This window comes from Lontra canadensis, unplaced genomic scaffold (assembly GCF_010015895.1).
Source record: "Lontra canadensis isolate GAN:19392208 unplaced genomic scaffold, GSC_riverotter_1.0 scaffold109, whole genome shotgun sequence".
In the NCBI taxonomy this organism is placed as follows: domain Eukaryota; kingdom Metazoa; phylum Chordata; class Mammalia; order Carnivora; family Mustelidae; genus Lontra; species Lontra canadensis.
Genome location: NW_022631103.1, coordinates 4,725,984 through 4,745,149, shown reverse-complemented (window position 1 = coordinate 4,745,149; position 19,166 = coordinate 4,725,984). Strand labels below are relative to the sequence as shown.

The 19,166-nt window shown below is 40.2% G+C and overlaps 1 protein-coding gene across 1 annotated transcript in view; it reads left to right on the top strand.

Annotated features, from left to right (window-relative positions):
• The window catches only part of CUNH1orf87 (chromosome unknown C1orf87 homolog), an 89,320-nt gene extending 70,493 nt beyond the window's left edge, over positions 1–18,827 (top strand). The window contains 5 exon segments of the mRNA XM_032839775.1: positions 5,888–5,952; positions 8,188–8,229; positions 11,465–11,669; positions 12,565–12,567; positions 18,612–18,827. Coding sequence (XP_032695666.1) covers positions 5,888–5,952; positions 8,188–8,229; positions 11,465–11,669; positions 12,565–12,567; positions 18,612–18,769 — 473 coding nt within the window. The 3' untranslated portion in view covers positions 18,770–18,827.
• The last annotated feature ends 339 nt before the right edge of the window (positions 18,828–19,166 follow it).

Below are 19,166 nucleotides of genomic sequence, written 5' to 3'. Positions count from 1 at the left end.
CAGCTCTCATCCTTACTGTTGAGGGAACATAGTGAAAGGTGTACTGTTAGCAGAATCTTGGCAAGTGCTACTACATCACTGATTCTAGGATCTCCAAGAATAGGCCAAGCAGTTAGAGAAAGAATTTTGAAGGAGGTGCCACACAGCTGGTTACACCGTGTAGTTTGAAACTCAGTGTTTCACAAATAGGGCTGGTGCTTGGATTTCTGACAGAACACAATGTGGTGAATGCTGGGCCTACTGAATGGGATGTCCTGTTGCTATTCATCTAGATTTTGAATTTTCACATATGACTTGTGCTCAGAATGTTGAAAAACACTCAGGAGTCTCCTTCAGACCCAAGAGTGAGGTCCAGGAGGCTTCTCTGACAGATCAATCATAGCAACAGCAGTAGCTCTCCCCTGGTGATGGACAGATACTGACAAACTCCAAAAACAAGAAGAAAATACTTCTACTCTACTCTCCCCACAGTTTAATCTCCCTCCAAGCATCTCCCCGTGCTGAAATTTAGCCTGAAGCCAGTGAGCCAGGGAAATGTACTTGTAGATCCCCATCCCAGCATTATAGAAAAGAGACAGAAGGGATGTGCTAGAAGACAATAGGGTAATAGCAAGTGAGGGTTCATTTTTTATGATGTCATCTATAACTTCAGAGAACTCAGTTTTGTTGGAAAAACAAAACAAAGACATCCAAAGGTGATCACAACAAATGTTTAAACCAAATACTTTCTCTTTCTCTCTCTAGTATAAATCCAGTTCACTTGATGTATTTCTTTGATAGAGTCGCTTACACAACAGATGTTTATTTTCTCAGAGTTCTGGAGACTAAAAGTTCAAAGTCCCAGTGTCAGCAAGTTTGAAAGTGTAGTGAAAAGAAGGGCCATCTGTACCCAAGTGTTCATAGCAGCAATGGCCACAGTCACCAAACTGTGGAAAGAGCCAAGATGCCCTTCAACAGATGAACGGATAAAGAAGATATGGTCCATATATACAATGGAGTATTATGCCTCCATCAGAAAGAATGAATCCCCAACTTGTGTATCAACATAAACAGGACTGGAGAAGATTATGCTGAGTGAAAAAAGTCAAGCAGAGAGAGTCAATTATCATACGGTTTCACTTACTTGTGGAGCATAATGAATAACATGGAGAATATTAGGAGAAGGAGAGGAAAAGTGAATTGGGAGAAATCGGAGAGAGAGACAAACCACGAGAGACAGTGGATTCTGAGAAATAAACTGAGGGTTTTGGAGGGGAGGGAAGTAGGGGGTTAGGTAAGCCTGGTGCTGGGTATTAAGGAGGGCACGTATTACATGGAGCACTGGGTGTGGTGCATAAACAATGAATCTTGGAACACTGAAAAAATAAAATAAAATTTAAAAAAAAAAAAAAGAGAAAGAAATCTCCTTGGCTTGCAGACGGCCTCTTTCTCACTGTCCTCACATGGTCTTTTCTCAGTGCAGGCACATCCCTGGTGTCTCTTTGTGTATCCAAATTTTTGGTCTTATAAGAACACCGGTCAGACAAGTGTCTTCATTTTAATGACTTCAGTTGAACTGAATCACCTCTTTAAATAGCCTGTCTCCAAATACAGTCACATTCTGAGGTACTAAGTAAGGCTGAGGACCTCACCATGTATTTGGGGGAGCAGAATTCAACCCATAATGGATGACATAGAAAAGTGTACAAAAAGATGAGCCAAAGTCTCACCTTTGCAACTAAATAACCGTCTTCTATTGGAACACTTATTTTACTTCTCTTGGACTCATTTTTCTCATCTTTAAAATGAACCCAAAGTAGGAAAAAAAAATACCTGCTCTATTGCTCTGATAGGGTGATTACAAGTATGAAAAAGTTTTTTAGGCAATATTGCACTCCACAGAGCAACAGAACTTTGACTTTGGTGATACTTCTATTGCACTGTTGTTGTGATAGTCCATAGCTTATTGAGAAAGTTAATGCCTTAATCTCTTCCCATTTCTGTGTTGCTGGAGCTGTGATGATTAAGTGCTCTGAGGGAGGTGCATTTTACTTGCCTGTTTTCTTGAAAGAAAATACATTATAAGAAACTAAAGGCAGCTACTCCTTTTGGATGTAAAGAATTGTGATTTTTTTCATTCCTGGAGCCTCATTTCACTCAAAAATTCTATAATAAACTATTAAAATGACTCATTTTTATATGTACTGCCTTATATCACAAATTTATCTCAGTGGGACCCCCAAGAATCCTATGAAATTCTTTTTTAATGCATACATGATAATCATATAAATACTTAATATCTGTGACTTGGGCTAAGGTCTAGAATGCACTAGTTTACAGCAGACCAAACCTCTTGGCAAGATCAACTAGAAGACTAGATAAAATATAAAACAACATCTTTTTGAAAGCTATTATTTGGAATTCAAACTGAGTACCAGAAAAAAAAAAAAAAAAAAAGAGGAAAAAACCCTCTGGAAGAAGTTAACATCATATAAAACCTTGAGACTTATTTATACAAAATGTCCAGCATTCAATTACAAATAATCAGGAATGATACAAGATAGGACATGGATTTTCTTTTTTTAAAAAGATTTTATTCATTTATTTGACAGAGATCACAAGTAGACAGAGAGGCAGGCAGAGAGAGAGAGAGAGAGGGAAGCAGGCTCCCCGCTGAGCAGAGAGCCCGATGCGGGACTCGATCCCAGGACCCTGAGATCATGACCCAAGCTGAAGGCAGCAGCTTAACCCACTGAGCCATCCAGGCGCCCCAGGACATGGATTTTCAAATAACTGTAATTAATATGTTTAAGAGAATGGATAAGATGGAGAATTTCAGTAAGTCATTTGAATTTATAAAGAATATCTAGAACAGAAAAACATAAAAATTAATTTTTAAAAACTCACTAGATGAGTTGAACAGAAGGTTGAGTGTAGCTGAAGAGAGGATTAGTGAACTGAAATATAGTTCAGTAGGAAATATCCAGATTGAAGCATGAAGGAACAATGAGGATAGAACATACCAAAAAAAGTATATGAGATATATAGGAAATGGCAAGAATATTCAGTATACATCTAAAGAAAGATAGGAGGAAGAGAATAGAGCTAAAGCAGTATTTGAAGCAATTATGATGAAGAAATTTCCAAAAGTGATAAAAGACCTCAAGCCAGAGATCCAAGAAGTGTTATGAACTCCCATGGAGACAAATAAAAAAGAGCTTAGACCCCTCCAGATATGCTATTGTCTGAGGTCTAAAATAGTATTTCACAAAAATGAAGTATGGCTCCAACTTTAAATCTCTTCACTGTAGAGCCTGTGAGTGAGGAAGAGGAAGAAAAAGCAGGAAACACAGAGCAGGGTTATAGCAAGGCTGCTAATGGAGGGAAATTGGAAAGAATAATCATAATTTTAGAGTCTCATTGATCCCTCAAATATCTCTTGAAGACCTATCACTCAAGACAACACAGAAAAATGACTAAGAGTTTAACCTCCCTTTTATTAAGGAAAAAAAATCATAGTAATTCCTACTTAGAACTGTTTCTCTTGACAGGACAGAAAAGCTAACTCAGTTGGTTTAGACAATAAAGAGTTTTGGTTTATGTAAATAAAAAGTTTGGTAGCAGTAAGAGCCATAGGCTGGTTTGATGTAGTCATTAAAAATGTCAAAATCTTGGGGGCACCTGGGTGGCTCAGTAGGTTAAAGCCTCTGCCTTCGGCTCAGGTCCTGATCTTGGGATCCTGGGATTGAACCCCGCGTCGGGCTCTCTGCTCAGCGGGGAGCCTGCTTCCCTTCCTCTCTCTCTCTCTGCCTGCTATTGTGATCTCTGTCAAATAGATGAAATCTTTAAAAAAAAATGTCAAAATCTGGGATCTGGTTTCTTTCTGGCTCTCTGCTCTGCTGTATATGGTGCTGGCATCAACTTTAAGCTCTACATGGTAGTGCCTCAACTTCTCCAGACACTTTAATAACAAAATAGCTATGGTAGCCAAGGTCATCATATCTTCACAGCACTCTTTTGGCCAGTCCTGCCCAGAAGGAGAGAATTTTATGAGTTGAGAAACTGTAGCAGATGTCTCCTCTCATCTCAGAGGCTTAGACTGAGTTTTATATCCACCCTAGAACCAAGACTGTGATTAGAACACCATGATGGTCTTCAACTAATCAGAGACCAACCTTGGAGTTGGAACTAGGTGTCATTCTTACCAAACCACAGTACTAGAAGGGGGGGGGGCACAAAGTAAAATATAGTTGCTATCACCAGAAGGGGGTAATGAAGAAGACAATCGCCAGAGAAGAAATGAATGATGGAAGAAAAAGAAAATCAATTCCAGTCACATGCATGGCCGATGAGGCCCTTCAGTTCTGTGAATAGTTAAACTTCTCTTCCCCTTTCATCCCACTTCGGCTAAGCTCTCCTCTCAGCTATTGCCTGAATGTACCAAACACTTCTCCCTCCCTTGGACCTTTGCCTTTATGATAGCTTTTCCCTGAAATGCTCTTTCTGCAGACATTTGCATGCCTTTCCCCCCATGTTTCTCAGGGCTCTATTTGAATGTCACGTGGAGAGGCCTTTGGTGAATTCCCTCCCTAAAATAGCAACTGCCACTGGGACACCTGGGTGGCTCAGTAGGCTAAGCGGCTGCCTTCAGCTCAGGTCATGATCCCAGGGTCCTGGAATGGAGTCTCACGTCAAGCTCCTTGCTCAGCTGGGAGCCTGCTTCTCCCTCTGCCTTTCCCTGCCACGCTGCCTGCTTATGTTCTCTCTCACTCTCTGACAAATAAATAAATTAAAAATATATAAAATAAAATAAAATAACAACTGCCAAGGCATTCTACCCCCATAATTGGCTTTAGCTGTGTGTCTAGCCCTTATTACTATTTGCCATTATTTTACATATCTCTCTTTTGCCCTCACCACTGGAATGCACACACTCTATGGGAAGATTCTGTCTTGTTCATTGTTGTATCACAGTTAGCATTTAACGAATGTTTGTTGAGTGAGTGAACGAATTAGAATCTAGACCTAACCCTACCTCTGTTGTCTTTTTTATTTTTAAGATTTTATTTATTTATTTGACAGACAGAGATCACAAGCAGGCAGAGAGAGAGAGAAGGAAGCAGGCTCACTCGCTGAGCAAAGAGCCCAATGCGGGACTCGATCCCAAGACCCTGAGATCATGACCTGAGCAGAAGGCAGAGGCTTTAACCCACTGAGCCACCCAGGCATCCCTACCTCTGTTGTCTTAAGCAAGAAACCAAACCTGGTGTTGCCTCAGTCCCCTCATTTGTAAAATGGAGGTAATTTTTACCTCACAGGGTTATTCTTTAGGTTGAGTAAGAAAACCTGTGAGAAATGTCTGGCATATATAGATATTTAACATATATTTACGTTTCCTTCTCATAAAAGTTTCATTCACTAGGTCCAATGAGGCCAGAAGCTTTTATTCAAATCTGTTTTCTCCCGTGGCTTCACTTTAGAATTACCTAGGGAATTCTTTAGAAGTCCTGAGCTGGGTTCTTACCCCTCGAGATTCTGATTTAATTGGTCTGGTGTGCCGCCCAGACACTGGTAATTTTTAAAGCTCCCCAGGTGGGAGCACATTAGCAGCCAGCGCTGAAGACCACTGATTTCAAGTCATTAGTGGGGAGGGGGGAGGGGAGGGCCGGCTGTGTGACTGTCAGAATCCACTGGAAGCCCTGTAAAACCTGGCCCTTCCAACACCTGGAAATCTCTAGAAGCCAGCTTGGCTTATTTCCTCCAGTACAAATCATCAACTGGCAGACTAGACAGATGGTTATTATTTATCCTTCCTGCTGTGTTAGAAAGAAAAAAAAAATTAGCTCTGCCTCGGGTTTCTCAAACCATTTTTACATGTGCAAACCATTACCTTTTTAAATGCTCCTAGGTATTAGAAGGGAGAAAGGGAAGCTTAAGCGAAATCAGGAAGACCAGCATGTATTTTCTCCTAATGTAACTTCGAGAAGTGCAGACCCCAGAAAGAAATTGTCCTGGGACAAAGACTAGGTTCTAGATCTTAGGCTAAAAGGGATACTATACAGGAACAGTGCCCAGAAAACTGCCTGGCACATGATAATTAATGTTAAGTCCTCTCTTCTGGGGAAGCTAGATTTGTTTAAGACCCTATAATAACGATAACACAGTTACAGATAATGCCTTGCACTGAGCATCTTCCTGTGTTAAGTATTTTTAGTTGGTAACTTTTTTTTTTTTTAATCTCCACAATCTTCCTGCAAACTGCTGGTCCGATTTTCACAACTGACAAAATTAAGATCTGAAAAGTTGCAGCTGGTAAAAGCGAGAATCGGGTTTAGCATTCAGGTATGACACCAAGTTTTTCTTATATCCTCTATACTGCTTCTAAAATCCTCTTAACTCTCAACCTTGGTAATTCAGAGTAATTAGAACCTTTCTTCACCGGCAGCAACCAGAAGGCTTTTCTCTCACATACAGGGTGAGAAGAGCAGGGCCCAGGGCTGCCTGATGATGATGGGTTCCTGTGACAAATTTATAGCAATTAAAACAGATCTGCCTTAGCTGGCTATCAGGATTCTCATGAAGCATCTATTAAGTTGTACTCTATCTAACATCTGGGTTAGGGATGGGCAGATAAAGAAATGCAGAGAAAAAATTATCCTCCCATCAGGTCTGAAAAGGAACTGGGAGAAATACAACTATCCATTCAGCAGCTTTAATTTCTAAACTTCCTATCAGGGCACATAGTCATTCATTTCATCTACAAACATGGACTGAGTACTTATTCTACTGCTCGGTGCCCGGCCTGTGGACATTCTGAAGTCACATTGTCTTCATCAAGAGTCTGAGGGCGGGGAATTGATAATAATTCACAGGTGCAATATTAAAGGGGAGGCAAACCTTTTTTAATCTGATACGTAAGTTAATTTACATGAATGTCCTTACACAGATGACACTATTAGTTCACATTTACTGAGCACTTGCTATTTCCAGGTGTTTGCTTTACAGCTTCTAGCCCATTTATTCGTAATAAACTATGGGTGGTATTAGCCACCTTTTGCAGAAGTGGAGACTGAGACACAAAGAGGACAAGTAACTTGCCCAAGGTCACGCAGGTCATAGAGAAAGGAGCCAGGACTGACTCAATCCTAGGGCATCTGGCTTCAGAGCCTCCACTCTCCACCACAATGTTACACTGCTACTCTCCACCTTTTGAAAAAAAGGAAAAAACTTAGTGATTGAACCATCTTTATCAAAGGCAGTGAGAAACCATATACATTTGTTAATGGCATACTTGAATTATGCACCAAATACAGAAACCAAAGCTCCCAGAGATCTGTACGGTGTGGTAGTTGCTTGGATTTGTAAAATAAATGAATAAGTCACCAAAGGTGCTAGTGACGAATGAATGATACCCACTTGTAAGCCTGAAAACACCTGAGCAGAAGATCTGCATGTCTTTTCCTGGATCCTAAGGAAATTTCTATTCATAAGGCATCAGCCTGAGCAAGTAGTACCTGGACGGTAGAATCCTCCAGGTTAGGGATAATGTTCAAACCTCTGAACACTGACAGGAGTAAGGAAGGGGGAAGACAAAGCTTTTCCCTGATCCTTGAGGTACACATCTGCATGGAGTGAGAGGCAGAAGTTCCTGCTTTGGGGAAAGAAGCCAAGCTATGGAAAGAGGCCCCTTGCTGCTGCTCGCCAAACTGTAGAAGCCCTCCTGATTCAAGGCGATGCTATAGGCTATTGTCTCTGCTTATCTGGAACAATCTGCCACACAGGAGGCATTGCCAGCATCACTCTGACCTGGAAACTCCTATTCATCCCTCAGGGACCCCCAGTTTAAGTGTCACTCCTCCAGCAAGCCTTCACCGATCCTCCCCAACTCCTGCCCCATCTCAAAATAAGTGTAAATATTTTCACCTTTTCCCTGTTTGTGTTTATGGTACTTTGTAACCCAATAATAATTTTGAGTAGTAATTTAGCATCAACGTGCCCTCTGTGAACTCCAGCAAGACAGGTACCAGAGCTCCAATCTACCAATGTATCCCTATCACCTAACACAATGTCCACCACCTAACAGAGCCTCCGCATTCTCTTGGCCTGGGTGCATACGTGGAGATGTTAACATAAAGAGAACAAACTAAACCCTTCCATTTTTTCTTGCTTGTCCAGGAAAGAACTTAAAGAAAACCTCTGGTAACACAGGCTAAAGTCCCAGAGATGTCTCCAGGCAAAACAAAACATGTGGTGTGCACCTGGCTCTACAGAGCTGGAGGAGGGGCTTTGACCATTTTTTGTCTTCTATTCTCTGGGGCTGGGTGGGGCCCTCCCTTCTGGGTTTTTGGTTTCCACCCAGCACCTTGATGTCAGGCTCCCTTTGACTTTGAGACTCTGCTGCAACAGAGAAGGGAGGCAGAACTCCCTTCTCTGTGGGTTGGTTCCTATCCTTGCTGATATGCATGCAGAAATCACACGGTGATGGGCCTGCGTCTGCCCCAAGAAATTGGACTTGTAGCTTGTATACAGGTGTCCTTCCAAAGCCCGTGACCAATCCACCAACTGCCATCAAAATAAAAGATGGTTATGAGACCTATTTTAACATCGAAAGCCCAGCTTCCAGAAACTGAGGGTGACCTTTTCCCCAGACATCACATTATAAAATGTAATGGGCTCTTTGATTTAAAAAAAAAAAAAAATCTGGCAAGCAGTTAAAATCCGTTTTAATATTCCCAGCACTTAGCCAAAAGAAGATGCAGACGGAATTGAAAAACAGCCTGAGTTTTTCTGTTGTTGTTGTTTTTTAAATGCCCGGATTAGAACATAATTCATCTTAAAATGACGGGAGGCCTCTTCACGCACTTCACACTTTGAAATATTTTAGAAAATAGTATCCATTTTGGCAAGCCTCTTGCCACGCAAGAAACAACAGCAAATGCTTTTCTCCTTGAGTGTTAAGTCTGTTGTGAATAAGATTATAAAAAATATACTTTGCTCTTTTATTTTGCCTCTTGTTTGAGGATTTTACTGCATCTCTTCAATAATTGATTCTTCTCACATTCCTCTATGAGTAGCATTCATTGCCCCACTTTTAGAGAGTGAAATTGAAGCAGAAGTTTGGTAAAGCACATTTCCTCTTTTCCCAGAGAAAATCATTTATTCATTCCGTAAACATGTCTTTAGAACCAACTATGTGCTGGCCGCTAACCAGACCTTGAAGGTCCATGGATGCCTACCTCACAGGCCTCGTCTCTAGATCTCTGGTAGAGGAGACAGATACTCTAACTTTAGGTCACAATATCCTCTAATACATGCTGTGATGGACAAAGGGGTCTACAAGGAGTCACCCCTCACACCACCTGGGGTTTTGGGGAAGGCTCCCCACAAGAGGCAAAATATGAGTTGAGTCTTGAAGGATGAGTAGAAGCCCAACCAATGAAGACAGGAGTGGTAAGAAGGGCTCTCATGACAGAGGGAATGGCATGTATAACGCATAAAGACATCATGCACTTTCATTTTTTTTCCTGGAAAAAGGTGAGAGAAAAAGATGCATACATAGGACTAAAAGAAGAGAAGCAATAATGATAACTTGAATGGTCTTATGTGCCAAGTAAGGAATTTGTACTTTATCCTGATACAGTGGGACCAAAAGAATATAGGGCATGTTACTTATTTACTTACTACTTACTCATTTAGTTAAGCCTAATTCAGGTCTATACAACCACCCCCTACCGCCTTTAGTGGGCAAAGAGAATGTTGAACTATCTGAAAGAATACAAAAATTTATTTAAAAACAGTTTCTCAGATCCAAGGACCTCTCTGAATTCTCTAAAATCATCCACCAAAATCTATGCCAATGTGCATTTAGCTGGGTAGATTATCCAAGTATTCTTCAGATTTCTAAAGTGGTCCAAAGCTCTAAAAAGTATAATAATCCTATTTATTTACTTTGTGAAAACCTTCAGCTCTTTCTCAAAATTGATTTTATCAAAGTAGAATTCTTTTATATTAATCTCTTAACAATTTGCTTGTTGCTGGTCATCCATATGGTTATAATTTCATATAGCATTCTATTCTTTCAGACAAAACAATCGTTCCCATTCCCCACAGCAGCTTAATGAGTGTTTAACAAACTCAAAACTTGGGGTCTTATTGCAATTTCCATTCTTTAGGGCTGTGGGATTTTCACAACTTGTATGTGAGAAGCTTGAGACAAAGGTACAAAATGAGAAATTCAGATATTTGAAAATTGGGGAAAGCACAGATTTACAGAAGTTAGAGACATAATTCTATGGCAAATTAGTTAAGATTATTTGCATCGAGGTGAACAGAACCAACTCTACCAATTTAATACAACCTAAGGACAGACCCGTAACAATGAACTAAGATCAGGATCTTGGACAACATCATGAATTCCTGTATCTTTTCTCTTCTCTCTGCTGTCAGCTTCCTAACCTCTATCAACCTATTTTTCCATCTGTCTGTCTACCTCAGCAGACCATCTTTTTCTCATTTCCAATACAAAGAGGAAAACTGGCTAGAGTTCCTACATCTCACAGAGAATGGCCTCTGTTTTTCTACCTTTCTGTTACTATCACTCAAATATTTCCAAAACCACTGGACAAAAAACATACTGTTTGTTGGCCCATTTTGCATTTGATGCCCAGGCCTGCACCATGTTCATGGCAATTCTCTCCACAGCTATGGTGATAGGGAGGGTGGGAAATTCCTGGAGCAGCAGGGTTGGGCAGATCAAACAGGTGATGCCACTGTCTCTCTTCACAGTAGATGATAGGATGTCTTACATGGTACATTGGGAACTCATCTGTCTATTTGTGCTAAAAGCATCTCTATTTTGTGCTGGACACTTAGTTAGAATACCAAAATGAGCTGGATGTAACTTCTATACCCTCCTTCTAGTTTTGTGTCTACCATTGACTTATGATCTTAGTAAATCACTTCCACTCCCTGGGCTACAGCTTTCTCTGCCAAAGGAGTAGGATTGCCAGACCACAGAGGGGCTTTATGGTTTGTTAGAATGAACCCATGAGCTTAAGATAATATCAATATTGTTTCAAGCACCTTTTGTCAAGAATCTCACACTCATGATGCATTTTCCAATCAAGAAATTATAAGCATTGCCTGAAGCCTATCCCTTGTGTATCCCACTAGTATAAAACAGAGTAGGATATCATGAAAAGTCTCAGTTACAAAAACCTTTGTTTTGTGTAAATCAGAAATGTAAACTGAATAAAGTCGTGATTCCACCCTTCCCTTAAAAAAAAAATAGTATTTATATACAGCAAGAATTGGCAGATATGGTCCTATGGCACTGAGGATTTGAAACACATCCTCTAGCTTTACAAAACCAGACCTTACAATAAATATTGCTAGCTGTGTGGCCTCATCTTTGGCCAAGAGACTGGAGGAGCTCTGTGCGGTATATGTATTGCCAGTGAGATGCTTGTGTTATTTTTGGTGGAAGACTCCAGAAGAAGAACCACAACCAAAAACCCTTCCTGCTGAGATTTCAGCCACCTAAGATCCCCTGAATGCTCTGAAGGTCAGGCCAGTCTCACAGTCTTTTGTAAGTCCAACGATGAAGAACCAATCTGAAGAATATGAGACATGGATTGACGGGTTCAAGAAGCTGGAAAATGCCCTCTAGCGGTGTGATCGGAGTAATACAGGTAAAGTGAGAAGCTTAGAGCTGATAGGACTTTCCATGTGTGTTCTAGTCTGGAAGTGGACACCTCCTTTTCTTTCACTTCTTAACAAACACAGTTTGTCCATAAACCATGTGCACTGGCACTGGGAGCACAATTGGGAAATACAGAGATGAATCAGAGGAAGACCTGAATCCCCCACCAAGTTACTCACAGTCTCTTTGTGTCTTTGATCCTCCTCCATTCAACTCCTGGAGTCTAACCTACAATCCAGTCTTGTAACTCCCAACTGAAATCTTCAGCATGCCCACTGATAGGCTGAACTCCAAACTCCTTAGCAAGGCAAAAGCTAGTTCTGTCCACCTAACCAGTCTCTTTTTCTTCAGTGGGTATTCTCCCAGTTTCTCCTACCCTATCATAATAGATAACCTGCCTTCCTCAAACATACTATGCTTTCTCCTGTGGCTGCTCCTTTTCTCACCCTATGCTCTCCATCTGAGTTGTCTGCCTCTCTTCTTTCTACCCCACTCCCACCAACTTCCTATCTTGTCCATCTGGCTAGCTCATGCCTAAACATGTTTCAGGTTAGAACTCAGGCTCTACTCCTCTGAGACTCCCCAGATTTCCCCAGACAGATCTAGGCTAACCTTTGTCTGGCCTCCTAGAGTTCTGTAACAACCATTACCATATTTGATAAATATTTTTTTCATTTGGAGACTTACTACAATCTCACCGGTAGGCTATATTCCTTCTTCTACCCTTGCACTTTGCACAGTTCTGTTCAACTTTTTTTTTTTTTTGAGGGAAAGAAGAAAGGAATGAATGTAAACACATAAATAAATCCAAGAAGAAAGGTAATAAATTCCATTACAGTGTGCAATGTGGGCATTCAGAGAAAGGAGTATTCCTTCCTAGTGAGGCGGTCAGGGAAGGTTATCTCAGTGTAAAATTAACCATTAAAGATAAAGTGCAGTTTATATATAAAGAAATGAAATAGACCTTTTTGACAAAGGTGTGCATTAGCCAAGAAAATTGTTATGTGTGAAGCTCGGTGCAAGAAGTTTTGATTGGAAATAATATAAGGGCTATTAAGAAGAATGTTAAATGATAAGGGTAGAAATGTAACACTCTAGATCTAGGAAGATCTTAGATGCCAGATCGAGGAATTTGAATTTAGTTGCAAAAGAGTAAGTAGAACTGAGTGTTTCTAAGAAAGGAAGCGTTATGATGAAGTTGTATTTCAGAAAGATCCTTGATGGTTATGTGCAGATTGAAGGAGAAAGAGAAAGTAGGGAAAGGAGTAAGGATTTGCAATGTCCAAGTGAAAATGAAGTCCAGAACAAGGTCAGAAACCTGGGAAAGAGGGAGCAGATATAAAAGCACATGGACTGAAATGGTGGTACTTTTTTCTAAAAAAGATTTTATTTATTTATTTGACACAGAGAGAGAAATCACAAGTAGGCAGAGAGGCAGGCAGAGAAACAGGGGGAAGCAGGCTCCCTGCTGAGCCGAGAGCCTGATTCGGGCCTCAGTCCCAGGACACTGAGATCATGACCTGAGCCGAAGGCTTAGGCTTAACCCACTGAACCACCCAGGTGCCCTGAAATGATGGTGCTTAATTACATTCTGTAGTTATGGTGAGTTAGTTGTTACATGTGGAGCCTAAAAACATGGAACCCACAGAAGTGGAGACTAGAATGGCGGTTGCTGGGAAAAATGGGAGATTTTGGTCAAAAGGCACGAAACTTTCAGTTAGAAGATGAACAAGTTCCAAGAATTTAACATACAGCATGATGACTCTAGTTAATGATGCTGTATTGTATACTTGAAAGTTGCTATGACAGTAGAGCTTCAATGTTCTCACCACCATAACACAACCACAATAAAGTGGTAATTACATGTGATAAAGGATATTTTAACCAACCTTATTGTGTTAAACATTTCCCAATATATACATGTATCAAATCATCACATTGTACACCTTGAATTTATAATATGGTTTGTGTCAATTATATCTCAACAAAAAAATAGGGGATACATTAGCATTCTCTAGAAGTAATCACATAACAGTAGCAATGCATTTTCTGTTTCATTTTGTTTTGGATTTCCACATAAAGTATAACTACCATACAATAACTTCAGGACTTCTAATAATCACTTTACCAAAGAGAGGAGGAGATGAAACTTTTAAATGAAAAATTCATCTAGTTTATTAAACTTATTAAACATGAACTTTTTTTTTTAAGATTTGATTTATTTATTTGACAGAGAGAGATCACAAGTAGGCAGAGAGGCAGGCAGAGAGAGAGGAAGGGAAGCAGGCTTCCCGCCGAGCAGAGAGCCCGATGTGGGACTCCATCCCAGGACCCTGAGATCATGACCTGAGCCAAAGGCAGCGGCTCAACCCACTGAGCCACCCAGGTGCCCTAAACATGAACTTTTAAGTGTTTAAACTTATTAAACACAGAGCCCAGCACTGTGCTAGAGGCTGGACCAGAAGGGAAAACAAAAGAATGAGACATGATCTCTGGCCTCAAGGACATTTTAGGTAAGACACCAAAGGGGTGCCTGGGTCGGTTATGTGTCCACCTTCAGCTCAGGTCATGATCCCAGGGTCCTGGGATCGAGCCCCACATCAGGCTCTCTATTCTGTGGGGAGCCTGCTTTTCTCTCTCACTCTACGTGCCACTCCCCCTGCTTGTGCTCTAGCTCTGTCAAATAAATTTAAAAAATCTTTAAAAAAAAAAAAAGGGTCAAGGACCTTTTAGGAAAGACGCCAAGATAGACAATAGTTCAATGCTGAAAAACAAACATTCTCAAGGGCAACATATAGCAAAGTATTATAACTTAAGAAACAAATATGAGTTGAGTTTTCCGAGAAGGTTCCATAGAAAGAGAGCTTGAGTGAGACTGCAGGAGAGGCTGAGGTTGACTTTGGATAGCTGGAGAAGGCATTCTGAGTTGAATGAAACCATCTCCTGCAAAGCTTAGAAGGTTTGTGCTAGATTAGATAGTAAAGTTGAGACCCTATTGTGACTCTCAAGTGCTAGGCTGAGGCTTAATCCTCTACCCAATGTTCACTAAAGTTTCGACCAGAGGAGAGCACCATAAAAGAAGAGACGGATAATTTAGGGAAGATACTGGAGAAAAGGAAATCAAAAGGTTACTGAAATAATCATGAGGATGGAGTAACTGGGTGATGGGCATTAGGGAAGGCACCTGATGTGATGAGCACTGAGTGTTACATCACCTGATAGATTACTAAACTCCACCTCTGAAATGAGTGATGTTCTATATATTGGCTAATGGAATTTAAATTAAAAAATAAATCACGAAAAAAAATAAAAATAAAATAAAATAAATCACGAGTCTAGGTATTTCTACCATAGAGTGGTGACGGGGTTACAAACAAATACAAAAAAAATCAGGTGGAAAGGGAAGACATTTCTAAAGAAACAAGTGCTGAGTAGCAGTGATGGATGATGGATCATAAACTTAGTTGCTAAGAGACTCCCCAAAGACTGGGACCTTTCTCATACTTCTGAACTGTTCTAAGGAAAAACAGAGTTTTGTTGACTTTGGAGGCAGATTCCGGCAGATTTGAAATGCCTCTCTCATGGCCTCTTCACTATTTATGCTTGTTTTCTCTGTTTCTATGAAATTCATTAGCTCCTCGTCAGCCAGGGAATGTGTCAGCCTGATCTATAACTATCTTTAATGAGGAAAGAGGATTAACTGAGGTCATTTAGTTGGTTTATTAACCACAGTATTTAGCTGACCACCACAGCCTCATTCGAGACACTGAGCAGATGATACCTTCTTTGCCTATTGATGAATCAGTGTTCTCTATTATGTGCAAGGAAATATGTAGGCCAGAGTGTTCTTCATTCAGGGTGAAGACAGACCATCCATCATCAAATTAGTGTTTCTGGGAACCTACTCTGTGCTTATGTTCTAACAGGGGTTGTCAAGAAAATATCCTTGAGGAGAAAGAATAAGAAATGACTGTGAGTAACTGGTCATGTTTTCTAAAGAAAGAAGGGGGTTGGGATAAATGTTTGGGTGAATGGTAGATTTGGAATTTTCCCAATGAACTGAAGGCTAGATAGAAAACGTTTTCCAGTTCAAGGAGGCCGAATGCAATGAGAGCCCTCAAGGACATTCTTTGCGTGAGTCTAGCCTTTGCACACAGTGAATCACTAACTCCTCACATCAACCACATGCTGAAGGGATTAATGGCCTTATTTAAGGAGGAAAAAGCCAAGCTTAAAGTGGTAAAAGACTAGCCAGTGGGAAGTGGAGCCATAATTCAAACCCAATTCTGTTGAACTTCCCCTACACTAAACTCCCATGACATACCAGAAAGAACACGAGGTTTTGCTTGTTGCTTTGTTGGTTGTTTCTGTTTTTACTGGGAGACTTAGACTCAAGTCCAGAATAGACTAATTGCTGAGCCCTGAAGACCAGTTGTTTATGTTCTCCAAGACTATTTCCTCATCTATAAAATAAGACTGATAATAATAAAACATCTCCCGCATGGAGAGAGGATCACACGAGATTTGAGAGCTTCTTTGCAAACTATAGAATGAAGTGGATGTTAAGGAGTTTCTTCTTCTTATGCCTTTCATTTTGGTTCTGGTGGGACAAGAACAGGCTTTTCAACACTAAAATGGATTGTAAGGGTTATTTTATGCAGCTTTCCTGGGCAGCCCCAAATGACAGTAAATTAGATACAAATTTCAGTCAATGGACTTTTGTTTGACACTAGGATTCCTCTACCAATAGTAAAGCTTAGAAAATAGTAGAAAATGCCCCTACCCAGACCAGTGGTGATTCCTACATGTATTTTTTAACACTACTTTTAATTTTTAATTAAATATAAACTCAATTTTATACATTTTAAAAATTTCTTCCTATTAAAACACATTCTTGTTTATTTTGAATAATATTGGTGCTACAACATTATAATCATCCTATAAGAATGCTTGTATTATTGGTGCTTAATAGTTCTGAACACTGTGTTAAGATTTTGTTATTTTATTGATTTTCATATTGTTTAATTATCCCTATTTTAAAGTTGAGGAAACTGAGGCTTAGAAAGTTCAAGTGCCTTCCTAAGTCAGACACTTACTCCAAAGCCCATGCCTTATATTTCCAGAGGCAGAATATGAGGAAATATCTTGAGAGATCCAACCTAGACCAGACCAACAGTAGACATCCAGTGGAGAAAATTGCAAAGATGTAATTGACCAACTCACAGAAAGAGATTTCTGCAGAGGAAAGGATCAACATTCTAATAGAAGAGAGAGACAATAAACAACCCTACACAGAACAGAAGATAAGCAGAGATGGGATGGGATGGGATGGGATGGAATGGGACAGTATAGAAGTGAATTAGAACTGGATAGAATAAATCACATTAGGGCCCCAGCTATCTGTAGCCCACTGTTAAGAACACCCATCACAGAGAGGTTCAGAGGGGAGCACCATGCCCAGCAGTCCTTGCTCATATTTTTTTAAAGATTTTATTTATTTATTTGACAGAGAGAGATCACAAGTAGATGGAGAGGCAGGCAGAGAGAGAGAGAGAGAGGGAAGCAGGCTCCCTGCTGAGCAGAGAGCCCAATGCGGGACTCTATCCCAGGACCCTGAGATCATGACCTGAGCTAAAGGCAGCGGCTTAACCCACTGAGCCACCCAGGTGCCCAGTCCTTGCTCATTTAAATATGAACAATATTTGGCCACTTAAACAGAGTTAATAGGTGTCCAAACTCTAACTCTAATAGACTTGTTGTGGCATTTCATTTTGTAAATGAAATGACAGGAGGACCGCATCTGGTCTCTTTAAGAAAGAAAATCACAATCATTGTTACAGCCTGTACAAGTACAGGATGATAAAAGAACAAACTGCAAGGGATGCATCTTCAATCCCTATAAAAGATACTGAAAAGCTTTTCTTGAACCTGTGGTATAGATCTCCACAATTCAAAGAACATCTTTAGGAAACGATCTGAGCCTTACTTGCAACAATCTCTTCCCCCTTATTCTGTGATGGAGTGTAGTGGTTAAATGCATGAATTCAAGCAAACTTGGGCAAGTGACTTACCATTTCTATGCCTCAGTTTCTCCCTCTATAAAATGGGTTGTTGTGAGTACTAAATGTATTACTACTGGTAAAATGTTTGAGGGCATAACTGAAATATAGTAAATGTTATATACATGTGTAAATATCAGTCACTATTGTGATACTCTAGCTAATTTTCTTCATATCTTACCATCTTAAAGGTTGGGGAGCTTCCTGAGGTAAAAGGTTCCTTCTTTAAATCTTCTATATTCTTAAGCATAGTATCTGACATATATGAGCTCACAATTAGGGGCTTAAGAATGAATTATTATTCATCTTTGCTGATGCCATGTTCTCCACTTAAAGGTCCTCTCTACAACTCCCCAAGTCCACCTACCCTTAACTTGGAAGGGACCTTGGCATTAATGCATATAACGGACAGGTACGAAAGAACATCCTGTGGTGATACCCACTACCAGCCCAATTACACAGATTCAGACTCTGAGCCATGAGAAACGAGAGGATATACCTGTGATCACACAGCAAGCAGGAGGGAGTCACAGTAAATACATTTCCAGAAATGCATAAAAATGAGCTGTTTCAATCCTGCATGTTTAGGAACATGTTTGGCTACTTCAGTAAGAAAAAAATAAATAAATAAACCAGAAAAATTAGAAATTGATTTTAGCAGGCACCCCCTTGTTTTAAAAATTGGCCTTTAAAGTTTTATAACCACAAAGAAGAAGCTTAAATTGCTTTAAGAAGCTGAAAATGTCAAAAATATTAGCATTTTGTTTTTACTCAGAAGTCATTCAAGCTAATATAGATTTTTTTTCTCTCTCTTTTTTGGTTTCTCCACATGCTTTTCAAAACTTCCCACCCACCCAAACCAATTGCAAGAGTCCTGGAGAAGGAACGGGCCAGATGCCTCATTCACAACTACAATCTCATTTACAACCTGTCCCTGAGCCCTCGGAAAATTGACCAAGCCTTGAGGTAATTCCGTGCGGGAGAAAATCTGCTCTTGGAGCCAGCACTTCGGTACTTAAAGGAGCTATGATAACAAGCCCATATTGTGAGAACAGATGTTTCCTTTATCTTCCTTTTTACCCAGACACGTGTTTCTCCCTGGCCTGAGTGAGGCTGATACAGTGACTGGAGATCTGGAGATGCTCTGAACTTGGACTTCTTTTCTGGCTATAATGCTGCCTCATAAGCAGCTCAGAATGACCCCCCCAAAACAAACAAACAAACAAACAAAAAAACAGGTTTCCTCTGCCAAGGTAGCAAGAGCCCAATTTCTTTAAGTCCCCTTCTATTCTAATAAAGCTCCTTATTAACATTACATGATTTTTTTCTATATTCCTGATGAAACTTTGTTTTTGCAAACCTGCAATTACATAGAGTAAAAAATATGCTAGATATTGTTGTCAACCCCCCAAAATGCCTGTCACATA